Genomic DNA, 25735 nt, shown 5'->3' with positions numbered 1-25735 from the left:
ATAGCGCACTCACTCTATAGCGACACAAGTCACTACACCCATGATGCCATCATTAGTACAGGGCGTACAAGACACCTCCACCATGATTTTAAACTCTCTTTCATGTACAAAATGGGAGGTTTGTACATGTCTACATAGTTTAGATGGTACACATGGTGATGGTATCATCATCATATGGTGGGTGATGCTTTTCTTTAGCAGGGACATAAAAACTGGTTATGATTGATTAGAAAAAAGGGAAATGATCTAAATACAGAACAGACCAAGAAGAAAACTAAACCAAACCTGCAGCAGCTACCTGCTGCCGACTCAGTGTCATGGCCGTGCGTACCTTGTACCACTCCTGCAGCTCGTGGTCGGAGAACTCTGTGTTCTCCCGGAGGTCCTGCAGCATCTCGGGCCGCAGCTTGCTGTTCTGTTTCCCCATGGCAACGGGACAGTTTTTGTTGTCCTTTCACTTGATGACAACGTTGTCTTGTCGCAGAAGCCAGGCTGTGTGCCACACCTGCTGGGCAGAAGTAGGGAAACGGGAGGTCAGGAGTCGCAAACACGAGGAACAGACGAAAAGATTTGTGTGATAAATTAGTAAACAAGCATAGTTGGAGATGGTTTTAACTCTCTTGCGAACTTAACATAGTGGCAGGGGTAAAAGCGTACGTGGGGTCACGGCTACCCGGCTAGTGGGGTCAAATGAAACCCATCAGTTAAGACCGCAGGAGGGTTAAAAATAGGCTCTTGCAGATTAAGGATGGAAGAAAATATGTATTTCTGCTCCATTAAAGCACAGCCATGAATCAAACACCGCCATTCTTTCTACTGTAATGAAATCAAAGCAAGCCTTGTCACAGGAAAATGTCCCAATCCTCCATGACACACAATATTATGCAAGTCAGCAAGTGTTGAAGCACAGCCTGGCCTGGCCGGCACAAAACATTAAATAATCCCGCAGCCGCTGACGTCAGGCACAAGCCCGCTGATCACATTTGGACAGGGTTTATCCGGCCAGCTGAGTTTGGGAAATCAGCTGTCTGCCGCGAGCGCTGCTGTGTTCACGTCTCTTAATCCTTATCTCAGCACAACCTGTTGGGCAAAATGCGATTTCAGTGATTTAATTATGCAATGACACCGCTAAACATAATGTCTTTTTGTTTTTTGTTGCTGTTTTTATTTTTTTCTCTCATGATGACGGAGGGAAACTTTCAGATGTATTTCATTGCAAAAGCAGTTCTGGGTTTATTTTAATCAGAGTGCAATGAGGGATGTCTTACAAACCCAAATCAAGTTGTTTTCGTTGAATCTGTGAAAGAGTCAGTACAGGAAGTTTTTTTTTGTAAACCTTTTACACTTTTCCATGTGAGAATTTCTAGAAATGTCATCTACTTGAGAACAATGGTGCAAACACTATAAATTCTCTGTGAGTTTACTGCATATCTTCTAACAGAGGACAGGATTCCAATGAGGAGCAAAAACCAGAGTGGAGATGGATGGATGGATGGATGGATGGATGGATGGATGGATGGATGGATGGATGGATGGATGGATGGATGGATGGATGGATGGATGGATGGATGGATGGACGGGCAAGTGATAAACGGATGGGTGGATGGACAGATAGGGAATATATTGTAGTAAAAAAAAGTCTGCTCTAATTTTCCTCCACACGTTTGAATCAATGGAAATGATTCCAGACTTCTCCAGACTGCACAGGGTCCCTGGGTGTTGGAAGAAGAGTCAAAGAGCATGTGTAACACATAAGGGCTGCAGTGTGGGCGGTAACAGTGTTTACTGATGACTGGCGAACGCTTCGTGCGCACAAAGAAACAAAACCCACACGTCCCTCGCCTCTTCGCTCGGTTAATAAAATTAGTGTCATATTAAATGGCTCATCCCAGAGGCATTACAGTTAAACTCAGGTGCACTGACAGGACTGCCAGCAGCCCGTTTCTAGGCTGTTGCAGGCAGAACTGTCAGCAACTGTTGGATCCAACCCTTCTAACTGCATTAATTCTTAACGGCTTGGAAACAACACGTTGGTGTTAGAAACAATACTCAAGAGATTTTGGTCTAGTCTAATCATTGGTGGAACCTACAAATGTATAGAACGTAATGCCAATTTACAGCCTGCTGTTCTCCATTTGGTAGAATGGGCCCATGAGTAACTGCCTTTCCTTTGATGATATAACTGGACAATTTGACATTTGAGAAATAAATTTGCTTAATGGAAACATGGCAATTTCAAAATAACACGTTTTTTTTTAATAAAACATTTTGGCGCTAAATTGAGGTGTTTTTTTTTTTTTTTGCTCTATCAAAATTGGTTTATTTCTCAAAACTGCAATGGAAAAACTTTTTTCACATCACATGAGTCACATGACCAACAATCAAAAGTTGCTGCTGGTGCAAACCACGAATAAGAAGAGAACAGAAAATAGCAGCATCATGCTTCTTAATGACTTATTGCATGAACAAATTTATTCATGTGGGATTTTAATTGTGTTTCTTAGTTAATGGAAACGCCACAGTTGCAAAATTGTGTTTTATACATTAGCATGGTATTGACAAAGTTTTGTGCACATTTGTAATGAAAATGCGGCTAGTGACAAGTTACATATTGCCTCTTTAAGAAACTGTAAAAACGTGTCACTGTACTTGTACTGAAATTTACAGTGTAAATAGACATTTTAGCAGCGTTTAATGTTGAGGTAATACTTTTTAAGATGAAGGTACTATGAACTTTCCCTTTTCAAACCACTGGCTCATTCAACACACTTCAACTTTTACGTCTAAAATCGCCTTTGTTTGCTTCTCTTGTCCATGTCATCCTTTTCCCACGTTAAATAGACTCTCTCTCTCCAAAACCCCTGTAACAGATTTAACGGAGCTCAAAAGACAGATTTTCAGAAAGAAACAGAGTGTAAAGTGATTGGCAGACTGCCAGAAGTCCAAAAGCTAAAACTGCACAACAAAATCCTGTTCAAACACAGCGACCTTTTCAATGGACTCACCACTACATCCCTGTTTTGATATTGTTTTTTTTCTTTAAATCTTTCTTAAACTAGCTTTGACCTATGGAAGCTCAGAGTCTGGCAATCACAGCACGCCCTCAGCAGCATCCTGCGGCATAAAACATTAATCCATCTTTCCCCGTCTGAGTGCCCTGTTGTTGGTGTTCCGTCCTGCTGTAAGTCGACCCAAAAGCAGACTCCGCGAACATCTGTCATGGTGTTCCACAGCTGCTGCTAAGCAGGTCGGTGACCTCTCGGCTGACGATTCTCGCGCAGAGGAGAAAAAAGGAGAAAGAGACGGAGAAGAGGGGAGAAACCGGACGCACGGATGGACGACGCAAGAACAAAAGACCGTGGAACGGGTGAGGACGGTAAAGGTGGGAGTAAATCATTTCCACCAGAGAGAAATGGTGCAAAGTTGCAGTTTAGCTTGGACATTTTAAAACCACCGTGACACGGCTTTTCGAATACGGTAGCAAGTTTTCATTTCAGTTCTAAAACAGTCAGTAATGTAATCAGCTGGACCTTTCCAACATTAAAAACAAGTTAAAATAACTTACTGAAAGTCGCCATGTTCATCTTTCTGATTGGCTGCCTGTCGAATTTATAAAGCTGCATCGCTTCTTAAGCTAGCTAGCTAGCACAGCAAGTGCAAAATGAGCAAAATTGTCAAGTTTCTTGCAAGAAAAAAAATCATATGAACCATTGAGATGATAAGGTAATATATTATAGACATCAGATTAATAAAGTTATAATATGAATCTTATGTCTACTTTTTTAAAATACATTTTATATTGCCAATGGTTATAGTTGTATTTGCTAATATTTAACAAATAGCTTATTCAACAAATAAGCTATTTCCCCTTGGGGATCAATAAAGTAAATTCTATTATGTCTTAGTCCAATTTTCTACCAAAGAACTCACGGCCAATTAAAATCAGAACACATGTGGCAGTATTTGTGCTAAACGAATGTAATAATTACTAAAAAGTGAGTAAAAGTAAGAAGGAAAAAAACACTCAAAGTCTTGCAACCCAAAAGTTGTGTCTTTGAGTCCAGTTGATGGCACATGTCGATCTGCTCATGGGCAAGGCACTTGACCTCATGCTAATTCCCAATCTGGAAATCGGCATATAAATATGTGTGTGCTTGTGAGTGCAGCTGGGCGAATGTGGCAGTCGTGCAAAGTGCTTTGAGTGGCCGTTACGCTCAGGAAAGAGCTACAGAAACTCAGTCCATTTACCTTTTCAGTCGTGGGCCACAAGTCTGGCTTTTATGCTAGAGTGGCAAGAAAAAAGCCATAAAAAGTTCCGTTGACATCTCTTCACAAGCCGTGCATGGGCCACTGCAACGAGCACACCATTTTGGACTTTGTTGGAGTACGGGTGCCATCCATCCATCCATTTTCTAACACCCTTATACCTAGAGGGGTTGGGAGGGTTGCCGGTGTCTATCTCCAGCTAACATTCCGGGCGAGAGGCGGGGTCACCCTGGACAGGTCGCCAGTCTGTTGCAGGGCAACACAGAGACAGACAGGACAAACAACCATGTACACACACACTCACACCTAGGAAGAATTTAGAGAGACCAATTAACCTGACAGTCATGTTTTTGGACTGTGGGAGGAAGCTGGAGAACCCGGAGAGAACCCACAGGGAGAACATGCAAACTCCATGCAGAAAGACTCTCACTCTTACTACTAGATCTCCACCTAAAGAACTTTTCTTCTTCAATTCTAAAAAGTTTTCAATATATTGAAGAAACTGACTTATTATCAAAGGAAATGAAGAGGAGTTTAAAAACGTACATATACCTTTTCTTGAGTCACAATAGCGCATAATCCAATGAAAGTTTACAGGCTGTAACTTTTTCTGTAATTGTCTCCATTTGTTTACCTAGACAGGGGAACCACATTGAAAATGTGAAAAATATCTAGGTTAAATAATTACATATAATTATTTAGCTTTACATTTCACCAGTTATGGTGAAATAATTGGTGAAATGATAGTTATCCTGATAGTTATTCAGGATAACTATCATGACAAGTAATAGTCAATCTTACTACATTGACAAAAAAACCTTTACCAGTTTACTTTTTTACTTTCGCTACAAGTCGCTGTGGTACTTTTTCCACCAACTTTATAATTAGATTTCATTTTATTTTTTGGATGAAACCACTTTATTGCCCGGGAAACCTCCAGAGATGCCTAAAGCCCGACAGTGGACAAGAAAAGTAATTTAGTTCCTGGAGTTGTATAAGCTGCTCCTTAAGCAGGACTGAAGCAGGTTTCATTGAAAGTCATTCAGGCCGCTGAGTGAAATCCTCCCACATTCAGCTGAAGTCATTTTTCTGGGCCGCGCTGTGAAATAGAATAACATTAAGCATATTGACTAGCTGTGAAGAGAGAGGTACTGCCATTGTTGAAGAAGTGGATGACTGTGGCTGGACCAATATCAGATTTTTAATAAAAAAAGAAGAAAAAAAAGTCTGCTATGGAGCATCATTCCAGCTTAGGATGTAATATCTTGAAGAAAGAAAGCTACACCGTAAAACAGAATGTTCTTTTTAATAAAAGGCTTCAAGTGAACAGAACTTCTCATCAACCTGTTGTTTGTACTCATCTAAAACAAGCAGTGTGAACTTTTGAATAAAAAAAATTAAAAATGCTTGATAAGTTAATTTATTTAAGTTGAGGAACTGTTTAAATCAAGTAATTGTATTTTTGAGTTTGGTCAGTGTTCTCCATGTAGCCGGCGCTGTGAGGCCCCTTTCAACTCAGCTGTTCAGTGGTACTGAACCCTTGGTCACGGACAAGGCCTCATCCATGCCTCACACCTAAGCTAACTCTGTGAGTAAACTATAGCAGGTATGTTTATTTTCTTCTTGGTTCCAAGTGAAGCGACCATTTGTGTTTTTGTGGTCCCAACTAACACCAGCTGCGGCTCAGACCTGCAAACGGGTTTCTTTTTTTTTTCAAAAGAGTTCATTATTCGAGTAGTCAAGTTCTGAACTGAACTTAAAGGGAACCATTTTGTCAGACTGTGGTATTCTGTGTGTTTTTTTATTTCATTAGTTTGGATTAATACTGTGTTGGAACACATCATAATTTCAATTATTTTTTATCATATGCCCTAGTAATATTTTTTTATGTTCTAAATATTTATTTTTATGTTCAACTCTGTGAGTTGTGTCCTAATTTTGTTACTACATATATTTTGATTTAAAAGCGGCAATTCATTCCTCTTAGTGAGTTCAAAATAAACCAGCTCAAATCTTTCTTGTTCATTGGAGGCACTGCCATAATAAAAAATAAATAGGTATGAAAGGTTAAAACTGATTAGTATTTGTTTCTCCTGTTTACCAGTAATTGTTTGTTAGTGAGACGCTAACGTTACCACAGTACTGCCATCACCAGCTACATAAGCTTTTGATGTTTGAAATAATTACATCTTCAAATTTATTAAGTTTACTGAAGTTACACTCATTATAATTATTATTATTCTAATTATTTTTAGTTTAAACAAATTTAAACTTATGTTTTTTCAGTAAGGAGAACAAATTAGGTTTTACAGTAGAGTTATGTATATCATGTCATTACAACGAACTCACAACTACCAAGCTTGTTGAGTTGTTTAAACTTGTGATTTACAGCTTGCATGTACTAACATTTAAAATTTTTGAAAATTTGCTTTCTTTTTTTTTTTTGAGGTAATGAGTTTGAATACATGTTTTAGAATAAAGTCCACTTATTGCATTGTGCAGCGTACAGAACTGGGGATTGAAGAGAGGAGGCAGTGGTAGAAGAGATTAACTCAAAAGTCCAGTTTAAGACTTTGGAAAGCCGCTCCCCGTCAACTGTTTAATGTGCTCATAGGAGGATAAAACGCTGCCTCCACTTCTCCTGCCAGCAACTCAGGCATAACGGAGAAGCAGACGAAAAGAAGGGAAAGGAAAAAGCTGAAAAAGACCGGAGAAAAAACGGACAGCAGTGGGGGGGTTGGTCTGGAAGCGGTACGCATGGCTGGAGCAAAGCAGCAAGCACTCGTCCAAGCAAACTAGTGGGAGCTATCGATCCTTTTTTTTGTGTGTTTTCAACCTGTTGTCTCCTGTCGCTCTGTTAAGGCCGGCGTTTTGAGAGCCCACCTGAGACGAAGGGCAGCTCTTGAGTTTCATCCCTTTTTATTTCCATTTCTTTCTTCCACCCCCATCTCGCTCCCTCACAGTTTCCTGTCTTTTTTAAAACAATTTTGGGCCAAAGATTTGCTTTTGTTCCCTTCGTAGCTTCCTGATGACCTGCTGATTGTCCCCGTCAAACGGGACAGAACGGATGGCCGCTGGTTGTCTGCCTTATCTCACTCTGAGTGCACTCAGAGAGGATTTGTTGAAGATTTCGTGACCTTTTCAGGTCCTCTTCTGCGTAACTGGCCCCATTCTGCGGCTCGCTGATACGCTTGTTACGGCCACCTCTGCAGGTAGATTAAATCTTCCTCTGCTTTGTTCCGTTACACTCTCACCGACTGGGTCACACAAAAAAGCCTTCATGAAGGAGAAAGCATTGGGGCTGGCGCAAACAGACTTAACAGGCCACATGGCAGGTCGCTACACAGTGCCAGATGGCGATTTTTCTATGTTTACCTTCAACGAAAAGTAGACCATAAATTTAACATTTTGTAACCAAATCTGCTTAATGGAAACCTCCGAATTTCTAAATTTCAAGAGTTTGGGTGCTAGGATGAGGTGTTTCTTTTTTTTTTTGCAAAGCTGCTATGGGTACACTTTTTTTTGTATCACACAAGTCACGTGATCAACAACCGGATGTTGCCACTTGCACAGACGGCAAAGAAGACAACAGGAAGTAGTAAGAAGATCATGGTCCTGATCTTCCAACATCTTTATAATGTCTTGTAGGGCAGTGGCTTAAATATGTCAGCAGAAACCACCAAGGTGTCATAATTGTTCTTTCTTTGGGTTACAGCAGTTGAAGTAGTAGTTTGTCCTTTATTGAACACCGTACTTTGGCTTCTGCTACCGTGAGCTGGCAGGATTTCAATCGGTGTTAAATTATGGTTATAAGGTAAGATACAATGATCGCTAGCTGCTCACTATAGCCAATTATTTTGCATTGAGTATTTATTTTTTTTATTTATGAAGTTAGTGAGATGTTGGTTCATCTCACCAAGACCGTCTTATAAATATCAGCTGTAAGCTTTGCTGGTACTTCCCGGTTGCTTGAATGACTTAATAACCTCAGTAATAATTTTTTAGGTTTAATCACCGAGTATTTAATTTTATATTGTTCTTTTTAATATATACTGTATTTGGAAAACCGCCTTAATGTGAGTTATGTTAACACGCAGTGATTGCTTAAAGTTCAGAAGGTGAAGCTGCTGTCTAGCATGCTGAATAAATGTAACAGTCTCAACCATGACCTCAAACACCGTGTGTCTGACTCCTCAACCTTCACTCTGACAACAACCCTTCAAACACAGCCCATAGCTTTCGGAAATAGTGAGGTCATCTCACACGGACAGGGTTACAGACTTATCACGTGAACAAATTTATTCACATGGGATTTTAATGACCTGCGATGGACTGGCGACCCGTCCAGGGTGACCCCGCCTCTCACTCGTTGACAGCTGGATATAGGCACCAGCACCCCTCCCGACCCCAATGGGATAAAGGTGTAAGAAAATGGATGGATGGATTTTAATTGGGTTTCTTATTGAATGGAAATCCTGCAATTGTGGAAGTTTGTTATTTGTAATGGAAACACAGCTCCTGCCCTGCTATGTAATCCAATTGTGTTTGAGCTTAAAGCCAGACCTTTTCCTGAAGGACTGTCACTCAGAGAGCAGAGTTTGTGATTCAGTCAATTATGACAAATCGTAAAGCAGCCCCAAATAACTGACCGGTGGACATCTCCAGCTGCCTTTGGGCAAGAGACGGGTCGCCAGGGGCAATACAGAAACACACAGGACAAACAACCAAGCACACACACTCTCATACCTCAGGGCATTTCAGAGAGGCTAATTAAGCAAACAGTCATGTTTCTGGATAGTGGGAGGTAGACGGAGAACCCAGAGAGAACATGCCAACTCCATGCAGAAAACCCGCAATCTGGAATTCGAATGCAGACTTTTCATCTTGAAATCATTATCTGGAAAATTGTGTACATTGCTTTTTTCCGTTTCTGCAGGACATTTTTGTCTAATATAAAAATTAGATTGTTCTACAAAAATTTGTTGGGAGGCAAATACATGTCCACCCCTAGTTGTTGCTTCCAGCTATTTAAGCTAAGGGCTCTGCTTTCTCAGACAAATATATAATCACTGGGTGTGCTGTGGTGGCGCAAGGGTTAAGCACAACCCACATAAAGAGGCCTTAGTCCTCGACGCGGCTGTCGCAGGTTCGATTCCCGGCCTGGTGACCTTTGTCTTCCCCTTTCTCCCACTTTCTTGTCAATTAACTATCAAATAAAGGCCACTAGAGCCAATAACACCTTAAAAAAATCTAATCAAATCAAAATGTATTGCATTAACAGCAATCTCATCTGACCATCGTGCTTCACAATAATTGCAACATCATAGATGTGTGATAAAATGGGAAATAAATTAAGTTTGCTTAATAAATTTGTAATAAAATAATGTGAATAAAAACAGACATGCACTTAATTTCAGCTGCAGCAATTTCCCAAAAACTAGAATCAATTACTATTTTAAAAAAACCCTCTAATCTGTCTAATAAAATGATTAAGAGCAGTAAGGCTGATCCAAAACAGTGTACTGTTGGTAGTTGGAAAAAAAAAGATATAAAAAGTCTTTAACCTCATTCAGAGACAGTTGCCACAAAAACTGACTAACCATTAAGACAGCGGTCAGACTGTTTAAAATCTTGGGTTAGATTATAATCTTTTAAATGTCAGTCTCTGTACAAACTGTTAAAATCATTGGAATTTGAAGTGCGTACCTTTATGATGCTTAATTAAAAATACCCATGTACTTTGTTGATGACACCAACTAGCTGAGGGAGTCTGAATGATCTTCTTTACCAAGAAACTGCACAAATAATTAAAGACAAAAAAGATGACAGTGCCTTCTAAACTTTGATTTCCCGTCTAAATAGAATCTGCATTCACTGTGACACAATTAGGACGTTTTTGTAGTTGGAGACTCTATACTGTAAATGAGACACAGCGTGATGGAGAACAAATACCAGTTAGCTTTTTTTGTTGTTTTTATTTAAAAGGAAAAAGCTGACGTGTTTTACTGCTGAAACACGTCAGCTTTTTCTTTCCTGTTTCTGGGATGTTAAAACTGTCAGAACTGCCGACTTTTTGTGCATTTTGCCATAAAAAATGGAAAAGGAATATATTTGAAGGAATAAAAAACTTTTGAAAAAAAAAACTGAACTCAACAGAAGGCGTCTCTTGTCTGATTTGCTCTTTTCACACCCAATGAGCAATGAAACTGTTTGCTGTAGGCAATAAAAGGACAAATGGCATACTCAAAACCTCATTAGTCTTGCTTGTTAAATTCTAGTTTGAAGTTTGAGTGGCAGACTAGGTCCTATGCAGAAAGAGAAGTGACATGAAAATTACTCAATATTTCAGATAATCAAAAATAATTTAACATCAGGCAAAAATAATCTGAGTAAATACAAAGGGCGAGTGTAATTTTGCTTACTGTTGTAAAAAGAAAAAATACCCAAACCACATGGCTTTTGTCCAGTTTTATTAGCCAGGCCTTGGCTAGAATCAATCTGGCAATATAAAATAGACTTAATTATGTCAATTGACCACAAATCTTGCCCCAGTATAAAGCAATTCAAGAAAAGTTGCAATAACGCAGAGCACATATGGAATCAATGGGAGACAGGCTCCTATCTTTGGACCTAAAGAAGAATGATCTAGAGCAGTGGTGCCCAAAGTCGGTCCTCAGGGGCCGGCATCCTGCATGTTTTAACGCACCTGGATAAAATGATGGCTGTTAGAAGGCCTAAGAAGAACATTGACATGGTGAAAAGGTTGTTACTACCACCAGGAAGTAGCAACTTCCTGGTGGTCCTCGAGGGCCAGGATGCCGGCCCTCGAGGACCGACTTTGGGCCCCCCGATCCAGAGTGAGTCATTACAGCGAGAAACCAGCAAACAGACCTGAAATCTGGGTATAGTGATGGACTTGGACCTGAACCACCAGTCACATAAAGAGAGTTACAAAGTCGGCCTTCTATCACCTGAAAAACATTTCCAGGATTAAATGACCAATGTTCCAGCAAGATCAAGAGAAACTCATCCATGCGTTTATCTTTAGTCACATTGATTACTGCAGCAGTATCTTCACAGGTCTGACTAACAAATCAATCCTCCAGCTGCAGCTGATCCAGAACTCTGCTGCTGGCGTTCTCACTAAAACCAGAAATATTAAGAACATCACCCAGTTCTTAAGTCCTTCCACTCACTCCCTGGAGCTCAGAGAATAGAGTTTAAGATACTATTGTTTATAAATCACAGCTTAGCTCCACAATACATTAAAGATCTGCTGTTGTAGGACGTGCCGTGGTGGCGTAGGGGTTAGCGCGACCCATATTTGGAAGCCTTGAGTCCTCGACGCGGCCGTCGCGGGTTCGACTCCCGGACCCGACAATATTTGCCGCATGTCTTCCCCCTTCTCCTTCCCCGTTTCCTGTCAGCCTACTGTCATATAAGGGACACTAGAGCCCAAAAAAAGACCCCCTGGAGGGGTAAAAAAAGATCTGCTGTTCTTGTATCAACCTTCCAGACCCCTCAGGTCTTCTGGTTCTGGTCTTAGTACCCAGAACCAGATGCAAACATGGAGACGCAGCATTCAGCTTTTATGCACCACAAAATCTGGAACAGACTTCTAGAAAACTGCAAAATTGCTGAAACACTGCCTTTAAATCAAGACAAAAAACCCAACTACTTAGTGCTGCCTTTAATAGAAACTGGACCATTAATCAACATTATTGATGTGGTGATTGATGATTTTAACAATGGCTCTTGACAAATGTAATGTCCATTATTGGTTTTCACAACTGTTGATCGTACAATGCATTTGTTTTTTATGTTTTTACAATGCAAAGCCCTTTTAACTGCCATGGTGCTGAAATGTGCTATGCACATAAACTTGATTGACTGACTGCCAAAGTAAAGACCACTGCCAGGCAGCCTTTTAATAGCGGTACTAATTAATTTTAGACCTGAAGCTTAAGCACATGTAGTTATGAAGCAGGACGATGATCCAAAGCGCACCACCAAGGTCATATCTAAAGGACTTTTAAAAAGAAAAAAAAAACTAAGAACTTTTCAGAGTGGTCACTGAACAAACTCAAACACCCTACAATATGGCCTAGAGCAAAAGAAGGGTGGACCAGAAAAGACTCACTGCCCGTTATTGCCAAAGGTTGATGTCTTTTGCAATAATAATAATAATAATATGTGTTGATCAGCACAGCCATTCCAACAAGTTTCAGTTTAGGCGATAATTACTTTTTCACATGTAGAAAAATTTCTTTTTGTCTTTTTTTAGTATTGACACAAATGATGTTAATTAGATTTTTTTAGCTAGCAAACTAATTTATTTTTCTTACAGAAAATGTAGCCTTAAGAGAAATTGTCATATTTTTTTACATTCTCGATTCGTCCTTTCTGGTCAATAAGAATCAAGTCATCAGCGGAAAATGATGAAGAACCGTGACTGAGAAAACACAAGGAAATGAAGGATGGAGACAGGAGGGAAGACAGATGAAGGCAAGAGAGTTAGCGAAAGAAAAGACATTAATGGCGGGGATAAAAATAAGAATGAGGGCGGGTCCTTAGTGTGGCGCTCTCCTCTGGTGCACAGAGGGTCTTTGGAGCAAATCCAAATCCTGATAGTAACTCAAATAGCTATTAAATAAAAAGCAATTTATTACCCCTTGCATAAATCTGTGCAAGCACAGTCTGTTTGATGTGCAATCTTCTTTCTTGCAGTCAAAGTAGTGAACATAAAAAAAATAAGAGGAAAGAGGAGAATAATATTATGGGGGAACATTTAAGGTCTCAGAAGTAGAGGCATAAAAACAATCCGTGGAAATCACTTATGGCACAGAAAGGAAAGCATCTATTCCCTGTTCATCATTATATGAATGATGCAGGCTAAAAAAAGTCAAAAAGGTCATTTATCTCTTGAGGAAGGAATGCACCAGAAGAACTTGCAAACCAATTCTGCCAGAAACCTGCTTAGCAGTCGGGAAGAAGACATGTTTACGATGAACGATGTCTGCTTTGGTAGAAATAAAGGTATATTAGAATACACATCAAAACTATTTCCATTTCATTTATATGAAGCTAACAACATGCACTGTGGCAGTTTTTAATGTACATTATGGACTAGTCTTTCAACTATTTAATTTTCTGTTGAATTTAAAACTACTACTGCTTTGAGAGAAATAGCCAGAACATTGTGTTCTCTTATAGTACCGAGAATAAAAAAATTGGAATTGGTCAATTAGCAGGTCAGACCTCAAAGAAAATTGGATATTGGTTCAGTATATCTCTATAAACGTACATGCTGCTTGATATTGATCTGTTTAGTTTTAAAGAAAATCTCTTTTGGGGCCTATTATTTACGCATAAAAATTTCATGAAGACCTCTTTTTGAGATGAGGCCAGACTTTGCAAACAGCGCATTCATTTTTGGACAATTCTGTTTCCATAAAGGACCCCGCAGCCAAAACATAAATGTCCTCCGCTGAGGAGCCTCGAAGATTTCAAGCACCCCATTTTCATTCATTTTTTTTGATTCACAGCAACCCTCCGCTGATCAATGTTTTGCTCGGAACTCATCAGGATGCATCAGGACCTTTTGCTATGAGCGAAGAAAAAAAAAAAAAAACCAAGCTGAGTAACACAAGGTTTCTTTGTTACATAAACACAACAAAGCTATCCAGGCTGGAACAGCATGCAGCTTTCAGATGAAGAAAATCTCTAAACTTTCCCATCTCGTAGTGATGATATAGATTTTAGCAAAATCATAAAATAAACCAAATGTGCACAGGACTACAAATTGTACTGTGGAAAGGAAGCAGTTATCTCACAGATGGCCGGACATGATCCTTCATAATTTTCTGCTAAAGAGCAGAATTATTGGATTTATCAATTATTTAAAAAAAGTCACCATGAGGAAGCAAAGCAGCCTCAGATCGACTCATTAAAACAGCCATGTTTTAATGTTGGTATAAGGTTGTTTTTCTCAAGTTCTCTATATAGCCATGTTTATATGGTCCCCATTTATATATACTGCTCAAAAAAATAAAGGGAACACTCAAATAACACATCCTAGATCTGAATGAAAGAAATATTCTCATTGAATACTTTGTTCTGTACAAAGTTCCATTTGCACAACAGCAGGTGACATTGATTGTCAATCAGTGTTGCTTCCTAAGTGGACAGTTTGATTTCACAGAAGTTTGATTTACTTGGAGTTATATTGTGTTGTTTAAGTGTTCCCTTTATTTTTTTGAGCAGTGTATATACAGTTAAAAAATTTAGGTTAATTTCAAATTTGAAGACAGCAAGGGAAGGGGAAACAAAAACAGAGAGAAGGATAAAGAGCATACAAGATAACACCTAGAAATCTGCTTCTACACCTGCAGAAAGGGAGAAATAAAACAGAGCTGAGAGACCACAGCGACAACATATCATTTATAACAATTACAACAACTGCATCTCTAAAATGTACATGTTACTAATACAAGATACATTAAGTGACAACCGCAGGCGAATTATATATGTATATAGTGTGTATCTGTAAACACCTGAATCCAAACACCTGTGGGTGTGGGTGAGCATGCTTGTGTATATAAGGTTTCTTCCAGCCAACAGCCATCGGGAGTGAGTTAGCACATATGTGAGCACCAAACCCTGGAATCCGAGAACCACCATTGCTGTGGCATGTGGGCAGAGACACAAGCGACTGACAGGGAGTTTGACGGGGGGGAAAATAGGCCCCGCATTTGGTGGGAGCCCTGAGATGATCCAGGAGACCTAACCTGACAGATAAATAGGCACACACAATCATGTTCCCACACTCCTGCGCACACGCCCACTCACACCCCTAAACCTGACATAAATGGACCGCCTACACACAATCGCACTGCCTGTACACACTTTACTCCCAGGTCCAAGAAGCCCAGCCTCTGGATCCAGCAAGTGCTGCCTGACGTGTCCTCAACCCACCCCAAAGTCCAACGACCCTGGACCTGGACTCCATCCAAAGATGGAGCCAAAAAGAAGTCCACATAGTCCAAGCAAGTCAGCCAACTGGAGTTACCACCGGAAAATAACAGTCTCAACCTCTCAATAAACTACAATCCCAACTCCATGAACTTCCCACCCCACATGATTTCTCACAATCAGCCACCCCCAACCATGACACCGGCACGTCTCGCTTCCCCACCACACAGTGGACCACCACAAGCACCACACACAGAGATCATTGTTTCGTAGGAAACCTGAGACAGCCTTTTGTGTTCTTCATGGTTTTCACCTTGGCACTCTTCCACAGACTTCATTTATTGCCCAGTCTCTTTTTTTTATTGCTTGGACCATGATCTCTAATCTTAAGTGAGGCAGGTCTTTAGATGTAATGGGTTATTTCCAGACCTCCTGCATGGGAAATTGATGTGCTCTTGGAGTAATTTTAGTAGGTCAGTCACTCCTGGAAGGGTTCACCGCTGTTTCTCTGTGTTAATCATTTGTGATTAACGCGCCTTGCTGTGGTTTACTGGAGTCTTGAAGCCTTATAAATGGGTGGTAACCCTCTACAGACAAACAGATCTCAATGTCGGTCACCTATCCATGAATTTCTTTACATCAGAGCATGGTGTGTATGAAAAATTTACCAACATATTCGACATGTATTGATTATCTCTATGATGGCACTCATCAAAATGCAATGTTTGTCACTGATTTCTCAATTGTTGGCTGTATGTTTTTATGATATATGTAGCACTTGCATTTGCCTTGTTGCTGAAATGTGCTTTAAAAATAATATCGATTGATTGCCTACAGATTAGTTAGCCTACTTCCTGATTACAGACAGGTTTTGTTTTAATGAGTAATTGATTCTACAGGTCTAGCTGTAACTATGCCAAAAATGTAGTAAATCAGAGTCATTCATGATTTAACAAGGGCACAAATATGTTTTCATATACAACTAGGATGGCTTGAATATTCCCCCCCCACCCCCCCTCCTAAATGAATGAAATCAATGCTTGAAAACTGCACTTTTTGTTTACTGACGCTGCCATTGTCGGACATTAAAAGTTGCTGAATGATGTAAAACAACAAAAGCAGAAGAAATGTGGGAAAAATATCTTTTCACAGCCCTGTCTTTGTCAGGATCCGAGAATGAACGATCACTCTTTCCTTGCATGCTAGATATGAGCACAGGGGGGATATCTTGTATATAATATTCATCTAACAGTTTTCAAGAGGCGGACTTGTGGAAAGCCTTCTTTGAACTGCACCTCATGAAATATTTACAGTGGGAAGCTCATCTCCCTGGTCGGTAACACCAAATTCAATGTGCTGTGGCAGGCGCGCATTCATTAACCGGTTGTAGCTGCTCCTCTCTGTGTGTGCTGGAGACACTGTATGCAAATGCTGAACTACACAGGACATTTGCATGTAGTATTGGAACAAGAATTCAAGATGTGAGGGATATGAATCACAAAAGAAAAGTCATGTAGGACCAAGTCTGTAAAGTCTGTAAATGCTCTACTGTTCCCACTTCTGACACCAAACAAGACCCAAAAAGTCCTCTAAATGCATCCCCTCGCTGTTTACGCCAGCAATTTGTGAAAGAGCGGCATAATAGAGTACGATGAGTGCTCGCAAACAGGAAAGTGTGGGAAGCTTTAATAGCCTTATGGCTTTTTTATTTATTTAGTTTTTGGTATTGTTTTTGTTTTGTTTGACATAATGGCTTAAATATCAGCCGCATTATAACTCAAATTGTTCTTAATGAGTTGCAGGGATCCAAGCATTTGGTTAAGTGCTCTGAGCTCTTGGTTTCGGAAAGACCTGCGTTCGGCTCAAGTTCTGTTCGCTCGCAGCAGGGGAGGAAGGGCACTCCAGCCAGCATCTTGACTGTAGTGCACCATGTGTCTGTGCGGGAAGGGACTCGAGGAGTCCAGGAACCGATTCCCTCCAAAGGGAATTAAAACCTGATGCGGATTGCAATATTTGCAGGGTTAAAGTTTGGGCCATAAATGCAGAGGATTTTGGGAAAGGAGATGAAAGAGATAAAGCAAAACTAGAGAAACATTGACGGATAATTAGTGCCACTTTTTCCTCTTCCTCCCCCCTCGCCCTTTTCCCCTCCCTCTGTGTTTCTTTCAGTATCTGCTCTGTGCAGCTCTATGACCTTTAGCAAGTGTGTAATTCTAGCACATAGAGGATAATGGTATATGAAAATCCATAGGGTTTGCTGCATGCTGTGCAAACTGCAGACACGAGGCTCAGCTGCTGCAGATGCTGACTGGCTGAATTGTAGCCCCCCCTCACCCGTCCTGTTGGACACACTATTTTATCGGCATCAGCCATGCTCCCGTGAGAAGTCCATACAGCCACAGGTTTGCTCATCTTTCTGCTGGAGATAGATTAACCTCAGCAGCTAAGCCTAGCCCTGTGGAATATTTAAGACATTACTCCATTATAAGTGGGCTCATTGTCAAGAAGACTGGCCCTTATTAAAAATCCTTCCCCGAGCAAAGCTTGCACATTCAGAATGGAAGGAGGCCTTGCGAAAGTATTTTCAGATTTCAATAAACGTTTGTTTTTTATTGGGGATTTATATGACAAATATTCGCAACTTAACCACATTGAGATTACAGCAGTTCTGCAAAGACCTCAGAGGAGGAACTTCAGTGAACAAACATCAATGTGAAGGCCAAATCAAAAAGAAAGCAAAGCAAAAAGATCAGGAAGGAAGCAGAGTTGGGTTAACAACCCTGCTGTTTTTTAACAACCAGACTTTCAGACACCCAGACATCTGAAAATGGAAAGAATAGGGCACAATGGGTAACCTACCAACGGTAGTTTTCAACCTAAACTAACAGTCCATGCATTGAGAACATTATTCAAAGAAGTACCTAAAAGGTTCATGGTGGCTCTGGAGGAGCTGGTGACCTCAATTATTCTTGCACTCCACAAATGTTATATTAATTTGAGTTTTATATAAGAGGAGCATTAGTTCTCTGTAGCCACTGGTTCTTACAGAGTGGTGGGGTTGCTGCTGCCTATCTGAAGCAGTCATTGGGTAAGGGGTGGGGGACGCCCTGAGTAGGTCGCCTGCAGTGATGGCATAGTTACTTTGAAAAAGTAACTTTAATCGGATTACTGATTACTTCCTGAAAAAGTAACTTAGTTAGATTACTGATTACTTGATTTGGAAAGTAACTAAGTTACATTAAAAGTAACTTTTTTAGTTACTTTTAGCAGCTGTTAACAACAATGCTCTGCCAACTGTGGAAATTACATTGATCTTAGTAATTTGTGCGTGTTTTTGTGTGGTCCAGTATTGTCTGAAAAACTATAAATAGGATTTTAGGCCCCCTCCTTCCTCCCCCCCCAGCGTCCAGGTTGTGCTTTACGGCCCTGCGTTTGGTGCCAGAGCGCACAGAGCTCCTCCTGAGGCTTCACAACTCAGATGGCTGCACAGATTTGTGACACTTATCTTAATATTAATAGTTGCACAACTTTACGGACTCGTTCACTTGTGGCTATTTTCACGTTTATTGCGCTGTTCATATTAGTCTTGATGTTTTCTGGAGCGCAACGTGAAGCGCGACGTAATTCAGAGGTCATATATTAACTTGACATTAACAAAGACACAGTGGGACGGATCATCCGGGAAATGATGGACAGGGAGAGTCTGACTAAAACTAACTGGTTGTCAGACAAATTCTGGGTTTTATGTCTGCTTATTTGCAAGCCGAAAGAGTGCAACCCGCGACTCATTAAATCTGCAATCGACTTTAGAAAAAAAAAGAAGCCCAAAGCTGCTTATAATAATCAGATTTGGCGACAGAAACTGATAATAGTTCCCGTTTTTCTAGCAACAAAATGCACATCTCCCTCCTCCCTCCATTGTTTATGTTTTTGTCGCTGCTGATACTGTCGCATAGAAACGGGGGTCACTCCCCAAGACGCGTAGAGGAAATAAAATTAAATTACAAAAGAAAATAGTAACGCAAAGTGATTTCGATACGTAACTGTAGTCTGACTACTAGATTTGAAATAGCAACGTGTTAGATTACTCGTTACTGAAAAAAGTGGTCCTACGTCAGTAACGCGTTACAAAGTAACGCCACTGGTCGTCTGTTAATCACACTTCAACACAGGGATAGACGAACACACACACCCATACCTTGGGGGAACTTGGAGAGACAAATTGACCTAATAGTCATGGTTTTGGAATGTCGGAGGAAGTCGGAGAGACAGTGCCAATGCACAAGGAGAACATGGCAAACTCCATGGAGAAAGACCCCTGACCAGGAGTGGAAACCAGGACATACATGCTACTACCAGCCACGCCACTATTCAGGCTTTGTCTCCTTCCTTAGAACCTAAACTACTGGACACCTTTGACAATTAAATTACAGAATGTGATTACCCCTGTGGCAGGGTATGCATGTGGACTCATTAAGAACGCAGTAAGCCTGACATTACTGGAAACTGCGGTTTTCAAAACAGCATTCTAAGATTTCTATAAAATACATTGGCTATTTCGTCAGTGATGCTGTCGTTCAAGCAAATCTATGGCATCCACTGATTCCCCATGGGGGCCTCAACAGCAGCTATTTCTGCCACTGAGGTGAAGGAGAATACTGATACAGTTTCTATACTTTGCAGCCATCGATCTGCTGACACACAACACCCGTTTTCCCAATCCTGTCATTAACCCTGCTTTTCCCCCCCCTCTTCCTCCCGTCTCCATCCATCCGTTCACCTTCCTTCCTCCCTGAACCAGTCCCAATGTCGATTTGTCATTTCTAAAAGCCACTGATCTTTGCTAAATGCCTTGGGCCAAACTCGCTGCTGCCTGCGCTCCCTTGGTATCGCTGTTCTAGATCTTTTCGTCCTGCTCGTGTCAGCCGGACCACCAGAACGCCGACGCATGGCCTTTCCAGTACCATTTTTTCACTCTGTAGAAGTGGGTTTATATGCTCATTGCTGTGTGGGGGAGAAGTTGCGTACCCTCGTTTCACTATTGTCAAAAGTGAGCAAGGACATTTAAAACTGCTTTAAATTTAAATTCCAAATCCAAACTTTCCTGCATTGAGACAAACGTCTATGACTCTCTGGGCAGAAAAGCTCGTAAGTGTAAGTGATATTCGAAGGGCAAGTTAAAGAGGACACTCAATCAAACCTCTCTCCTTTCAGCCTGCCGCCAGTGTCACATTGCACGGGAAGTGAATTATCCCACAGGCGCGGAGAACTTAAAGGGTTACTGCACTCCATTTCAGCTCTGCAAGGGTTCTCGAAAAGGGGGGCATCCCTTTACTGAACGAGGCCTCCTGAGTGAAGGGCTTTCTAGGCACCAGAGCAAATTTTAGCTTGTGTCCCAGAACAGCAAATGGCACAAGGGGGGCAAGAACCCCAAAGACACGGTCACAGCCATGTGCAGAACTCTCTACTCAAAATGAAGATGGTAATTATGCTCTCAGCATCAACTTCCTTCTCTTGTTGCTGGAGGCAATTAGTGGCTTATTTAGGTCAAGGATTGTTCTGTGATGGGAGCGGAGAAAAGAAAGACAGCGGTGCATGTGGATGTCACCGCATTCGGCAAGATGTGGCACTTCCCTTGTTGTACTTTGAAATAAATCTAATTTGGGCTGAACGATGATGCTATCCCAGATTCTGTAGTCACGGCTACCAACATTTGTACTTGACATCGTCAGAAAGAATACACTTAACAAATCACAAACCTTTGTTTTCTACTCTGCTTTCAGATTTCTAACAATAAGGATTTCTCAACAATATTAGATGAAGACAAATGAGGAAATTAATTTGGATAAGAATTATGTTGCTAAAATTCAACACGTTGTAAAAATTGTTGCATATGGACTTTATGTCTTTTTGTGTGGTGTACCACGGGGGTCTGTGTTCGGACCACAACAATTTATTTACAGTGCATTAATGTCAAATGGACTTCACATTTGTTTAATTTAAAGATAACACAAATATGTTTGACTTCAGTAAGAAATCCATTTCAGAAATAAGGCTACAATGGAATTCAAAAAAAGAAAAATATTTGTATTTGGTATGGTAACCCATCCAAATGGAAACCATTAGGGGAAAAAGTGCATGAAATTAACATGACAGTTTGGCTGAAAACATTTGCTGTACATTTCATATTAATTAGCTACATTAAGTTTAAATTTGCAGCATTTTGCAGACAACCAGAATAAGTTTTTTTATTTTTGCACTGTGAATCTTTTCCACAATGTGAGGTTTTGGAAAAGGTGGAATTAAAACAAAACTCCAGATCTCCAGCTGACACTGACATTTATCAGTCAGGAAGGAGGCACAAAGCCATTTCTTGGCATATGTGTGTTTTTTAAATTTATTTATTATTTTAAATGTTTCCAATGAGTTTGCATTGAAACAATTATCCACAAGTAAGCCAAATGGTACAGGGCCTTCGTGCCGCCCCGTGTTTGAAATATGCAAAAAGTAATCCATAGTGGAAGTAGAAAGCGACTGACTGGGCGGTGCCGATGAGTGGGAGGCAGATGGGTGAGGCAGAAGCCTCCTCGTTCTCCAGCTGCTTCCTGGCACAAACACTAACACAAGGTTATGACTCCTCTTCCAGTTATTATCCTTGCCCTCATGCTTTTCCACTTCATTTCCCCCACTCATTATTTGCATCTCGCGTTTTTTTTTTTTTTTTTGCTAATGATCCAGCAAAAGCAAACCAAGCACCCCTGGTTGTCAATCTCATTTTCCTTGCTGCCATTGCACGTCTTGGCTGTATTCCACCCTGCCCCTGACATATGGTGATCACACCTCCTTCTGAAATGTGTGACACATAAAAGAGAAGGCAATGACTGAATCAAATGGAAAAATCTCTCTGCTTCTGGCAGTTCTTAGACTCGCAGAGCGTGTGCCGTATTGCTTCGTTTCATCTAAAGATACAGCGCTTTGCAGACGTTAGCATGTAGCTTGAGTCTTATATTTTGTCGTGTTGCACGCAGAGGTTTTTATGAATTTTATTCATATTGTATGTCATAGACTAAATGGAAAGAAGTGCATTTCTGGAATAAGAAAAAGTTAGAAGTTAGTTTGTATTTTTAAGAAACTTTTCAGATTTCTTAAAAATAGAAATCTGAAAAGTTAGCTTCATATTGTTCGTAAATTCCTTTTTTGTCTTGTCACTCTGAAGTGTTAAACTAATATTAGTCATATTAAACAAATTAGAACATGCATTCTGATGAGTCTCATTTGTCAGTTTAAAAGCACCTTTTGAAATTGATAACCTTTAAGCAGGTATTAAGTTTACTTCTAATTAAACCCACATTTCTATATAATTTTTTATTCTTCTGGTGTAACACAATTGTCACGTCTTCATGAACTATATGCAGAAAACCATCATAGTTGACAGAAATAAAGGCTTTCAAACATCCATCTGTGTATAATTACTCTATTATGTGTTTCACAGTGATAAAGTTTCTGAAATAAATTGACTTTTCAATAATATCCCCATTTATTTAATGGGTCTGTACATTCTCCCACATAAGACGAAAATATAATCAGCTCCTCCATCATGAGTCACTTGGCTACATTTCTGATTAAAGGGGCATTATTAGGTATTTTCCAGACACTTGGTCATTTTAAAGTTACAATGAAGTAACTATCACCTTCAGTTGTTATAAAAAATGGAGTATATTTTAAAAATGACTTTAGATTCAAAGTCTTCAGATTGGGTCTCTGTCTTTAAAAACTCCTGCTCGTTCTGAAACTCCACTTTCAGGAAGTCATCACAACATCATTCCTCTGTCAAGCGTTTAACAATGTTTTTACCACTGACAAGTAGCTCCTATAATGAGCACAGCAGATGTGAGTTCCACCAGGTGTTTGCTAATTGCTTCTGGCTAGTTTGAAGGAGCTGAGTGGGAGAATCACTCGGGGTGCTGTTCTGTGAGGCGGAAGCTCAGAAGCTTGAAAAGTGCACCTCAAAAGCGGTGCTCGGTCCACCCAGATGCTTTGCCCAGTGGAATGGTTGCCACGGGAGACTCAAGGATTTCTCAAACATGCATCAAAAAATTAAGGCAACAGTCCAGGTATTGTTTTGATGAGGAGACAACACACCATGATGTTGATTTTACATAATACTGCCCCTTTAATGCTTTTAGTAAGCCAGTAGATTTGTAAATGTATGAGTGATTCTATTTTAAGTTGAGGGATGGAACGATCAAATCTTGGAATACTGTTTTGAGCTGATTCCAACGAAGTTACTTAGGGGTATGAATCACTTTTTCAAATTTTTATTTGTAACATATTTGATCAAAACAAAACATTCTTTTCCCTCCACTTTACACTTAAGTGCTACTTTGTTTTATTTTCTCACATGTAGTCCTAATAAAATACCATGAATTTCTTTGATTGTAAGGTTAAAAAAAAAAAATCTGTATGAATACTGTTGCACTATGCGCTGCATGTCTTTAGATCAAATCCTGTTATCGTTACGAAATGCAAAGCTGCCCCGAGCAGCAGATCCACAAATCCCTTCGGTGTGTCACACTTGGCGATTACGTCGATTTGGACTTTTGATCTGCATTCCCGCGTCGCAGGAATGCCGTGTGTTCAGAAGGGGTGGGGTGAGGAGAAAGCTGTCATCAGAAAGTCATGATTTTAAAATAAAGCTAAGAACATTGCTTACATAAAGAGGATTTAGCCTCATCTTCGTGTTCTCACAAGCCGGATCGCCACTGCTTGTTCCCGCAGAACCTCTCCGGATCAGTGCATGTGCACATGTGTGCTTCCTCGGCTCAGACGAAGAAGCTTTGGGAACAAATGATGAACAGTGAAACTACCCCCTGGCTTTGGTCACGGAGATTCAGCCAACTCAGCCAGAATTTCCCCTTCGCCATCTCCCCGTGTTGAGCTGACGGAGGAGCGATGGAGATATCCCACAATGCAGCGCTGTGGCTTGCATCGTGGTGGAAGATTTTGCTCTGGGGCTCTGATGCAGAGATCACACACTCGAGCAGCTCTTTGCTTTTTGCTCTCAGGCTCTCTTGTTCTGCCACTTGACGTTATTTCTGTTCACACATCAGTCCGCTGTTACCGAGCATAACGTCATCTCCTCACAGGTTAGCGCCTACTCTTACTCTCCTGTTTTCACCGTGAGGGCATTTCCATTGAGTGTTTGATAAAAATACTGCATCTTAGTATGAAGTTCTTTATAACCAAAATCTCTGCTATATGAACCTAAACTTAAATGATCATAGTCTAGACCCCTTAAGCTTGGTTTGTGCTTGATGCATGTACATTCTACGTAAACATTTGCAGCATTTATACCAGTGACGTTCATAGCTGGTGAGGCACTGACTTAATCATAATCAGATTTACAAATATAGACCCATTGCATGTTGCAAAGCGATTTTGAAGAAAAAATTATCAAAGTTGGTTAAGCTAAATGAAAAATAGGTACTTTATAGTTCAAACCACAGGGTGAAAATAGCAATATAAATTATTTTATCATTATATATTATTTTTTCATGATAAGTCAACACGTCACTGACTTATACCCTGTGCAGCTCCTTCTCGCAGTAGCCCATTTTCTGCTAGATTCTAGGAGGCAGTGTGGGGCACCTATGGTAACTGTAACATGCTTACAAGTAAAAAAAAAAAAAAAAACAGTTGTTAGTAACAACTTGGCGTAAGTATGGAGGAGGTATTTATGGGTGAAGGCATTAGGACGTCTGTGTTTGCGAACCTCCACCGGGAGGAGCTCTTGCTTGTCCGCCATGTTTTTCCATACTGAACTGAACTGTCCAAAGCTCCAAACTTTTAGAGGCGTGTAGTGCAGATATTTGATCTCCATGAATGTCATGCAAACGGGGGTCGTTGCATAAATCATGTATTTGACCGTGTAGCTCCATGCAGACTTTGTAAACTCGTCGAGCACAAATCAAGCTTCTCAGATCATCTGCTTTGCACAGGGCATGGTTGTTTTTACAATCAACAGGTTGTTTGAAAGCTAAGATTTGTGTGATTTGATTGCTGCGATTTGTTCTCTGATATTGAGAATAGAATGGAACAGCCACATCAATTAAAAGATGAAACTTAGTTGAAGAAACTGACTGAATGCTACATAATTCGGGAGCAGTCGGCTTGGGGCCGAAATTATCTGGCTTTGGACCAGGCCCTTTTTTTGCATTATTTGTAATGTTGCAATGTACTCCCAATGGCATCCTCAATCACCAGATCTGAATACAATAAAATACATTTGGGATGAGGTGGAGCAGGAGATTTGCATCGTAGATATGCAGCAGAGAAATCTGCAGGATTTGTTACAATATTATACTGTATCCATTTGCGCCGACACATCTGAGGAATGTTGCCTTGTTGCCACAAATAATTAATCCAGTTCTGAATGTAAACGAGGCTCAAACCAAGTAATCACAAAGTGTACCTCATATAGACACGTTGCATGTTATTG

At 40.4% G+C, this 25735-nt stretch overlaps 1 protein-coding gene across 1 annotated transcript in view; it reads right to left on the bottom strand.

Moving 5' to 3' along the window:
- The window catches only part of LOC102227880 (hippocalcin-like protein 1), a 50251-nt gene that overhangs the window by 12572 nt on the left and 11944 nt on the right, over window positions 1-25735 (bottom strand). The window contains exon 2 of the mRNA XM_005809363.2: window positions 332-505. Within this exon, the coding sequence (XP_005809420.1) occupies window positions 332-427 (96 nt within the window). The 5' untranslated portion in view covers window positions 428-505. The remainder of the gene's footprint in view (window positions 1-331; window positions 506-25735) is intronic.

Source organism: Xiphophorus maculatus, chromosome 13 (genome assembly GCF_002775205.1).
Source record: "Xiphophorus maculatus strain JP 163 A chromosome 13, X_maculatus-5.0-male, whole genome shotgun sequence".
In the NCBI taxonomy this organism is placed as follows: domain Eukaryota; kingdom Metazoa; phylum Chordata; class Actinopteri; order Cyprinodontiformes; family Poeciliidae; genus Xiphophorus; species Xiphophorus maculatus.
Note: the sequence above shows the minus strand (reverse complement) of the source record. Positions and strands in the feature narration are given on the sequence as shown.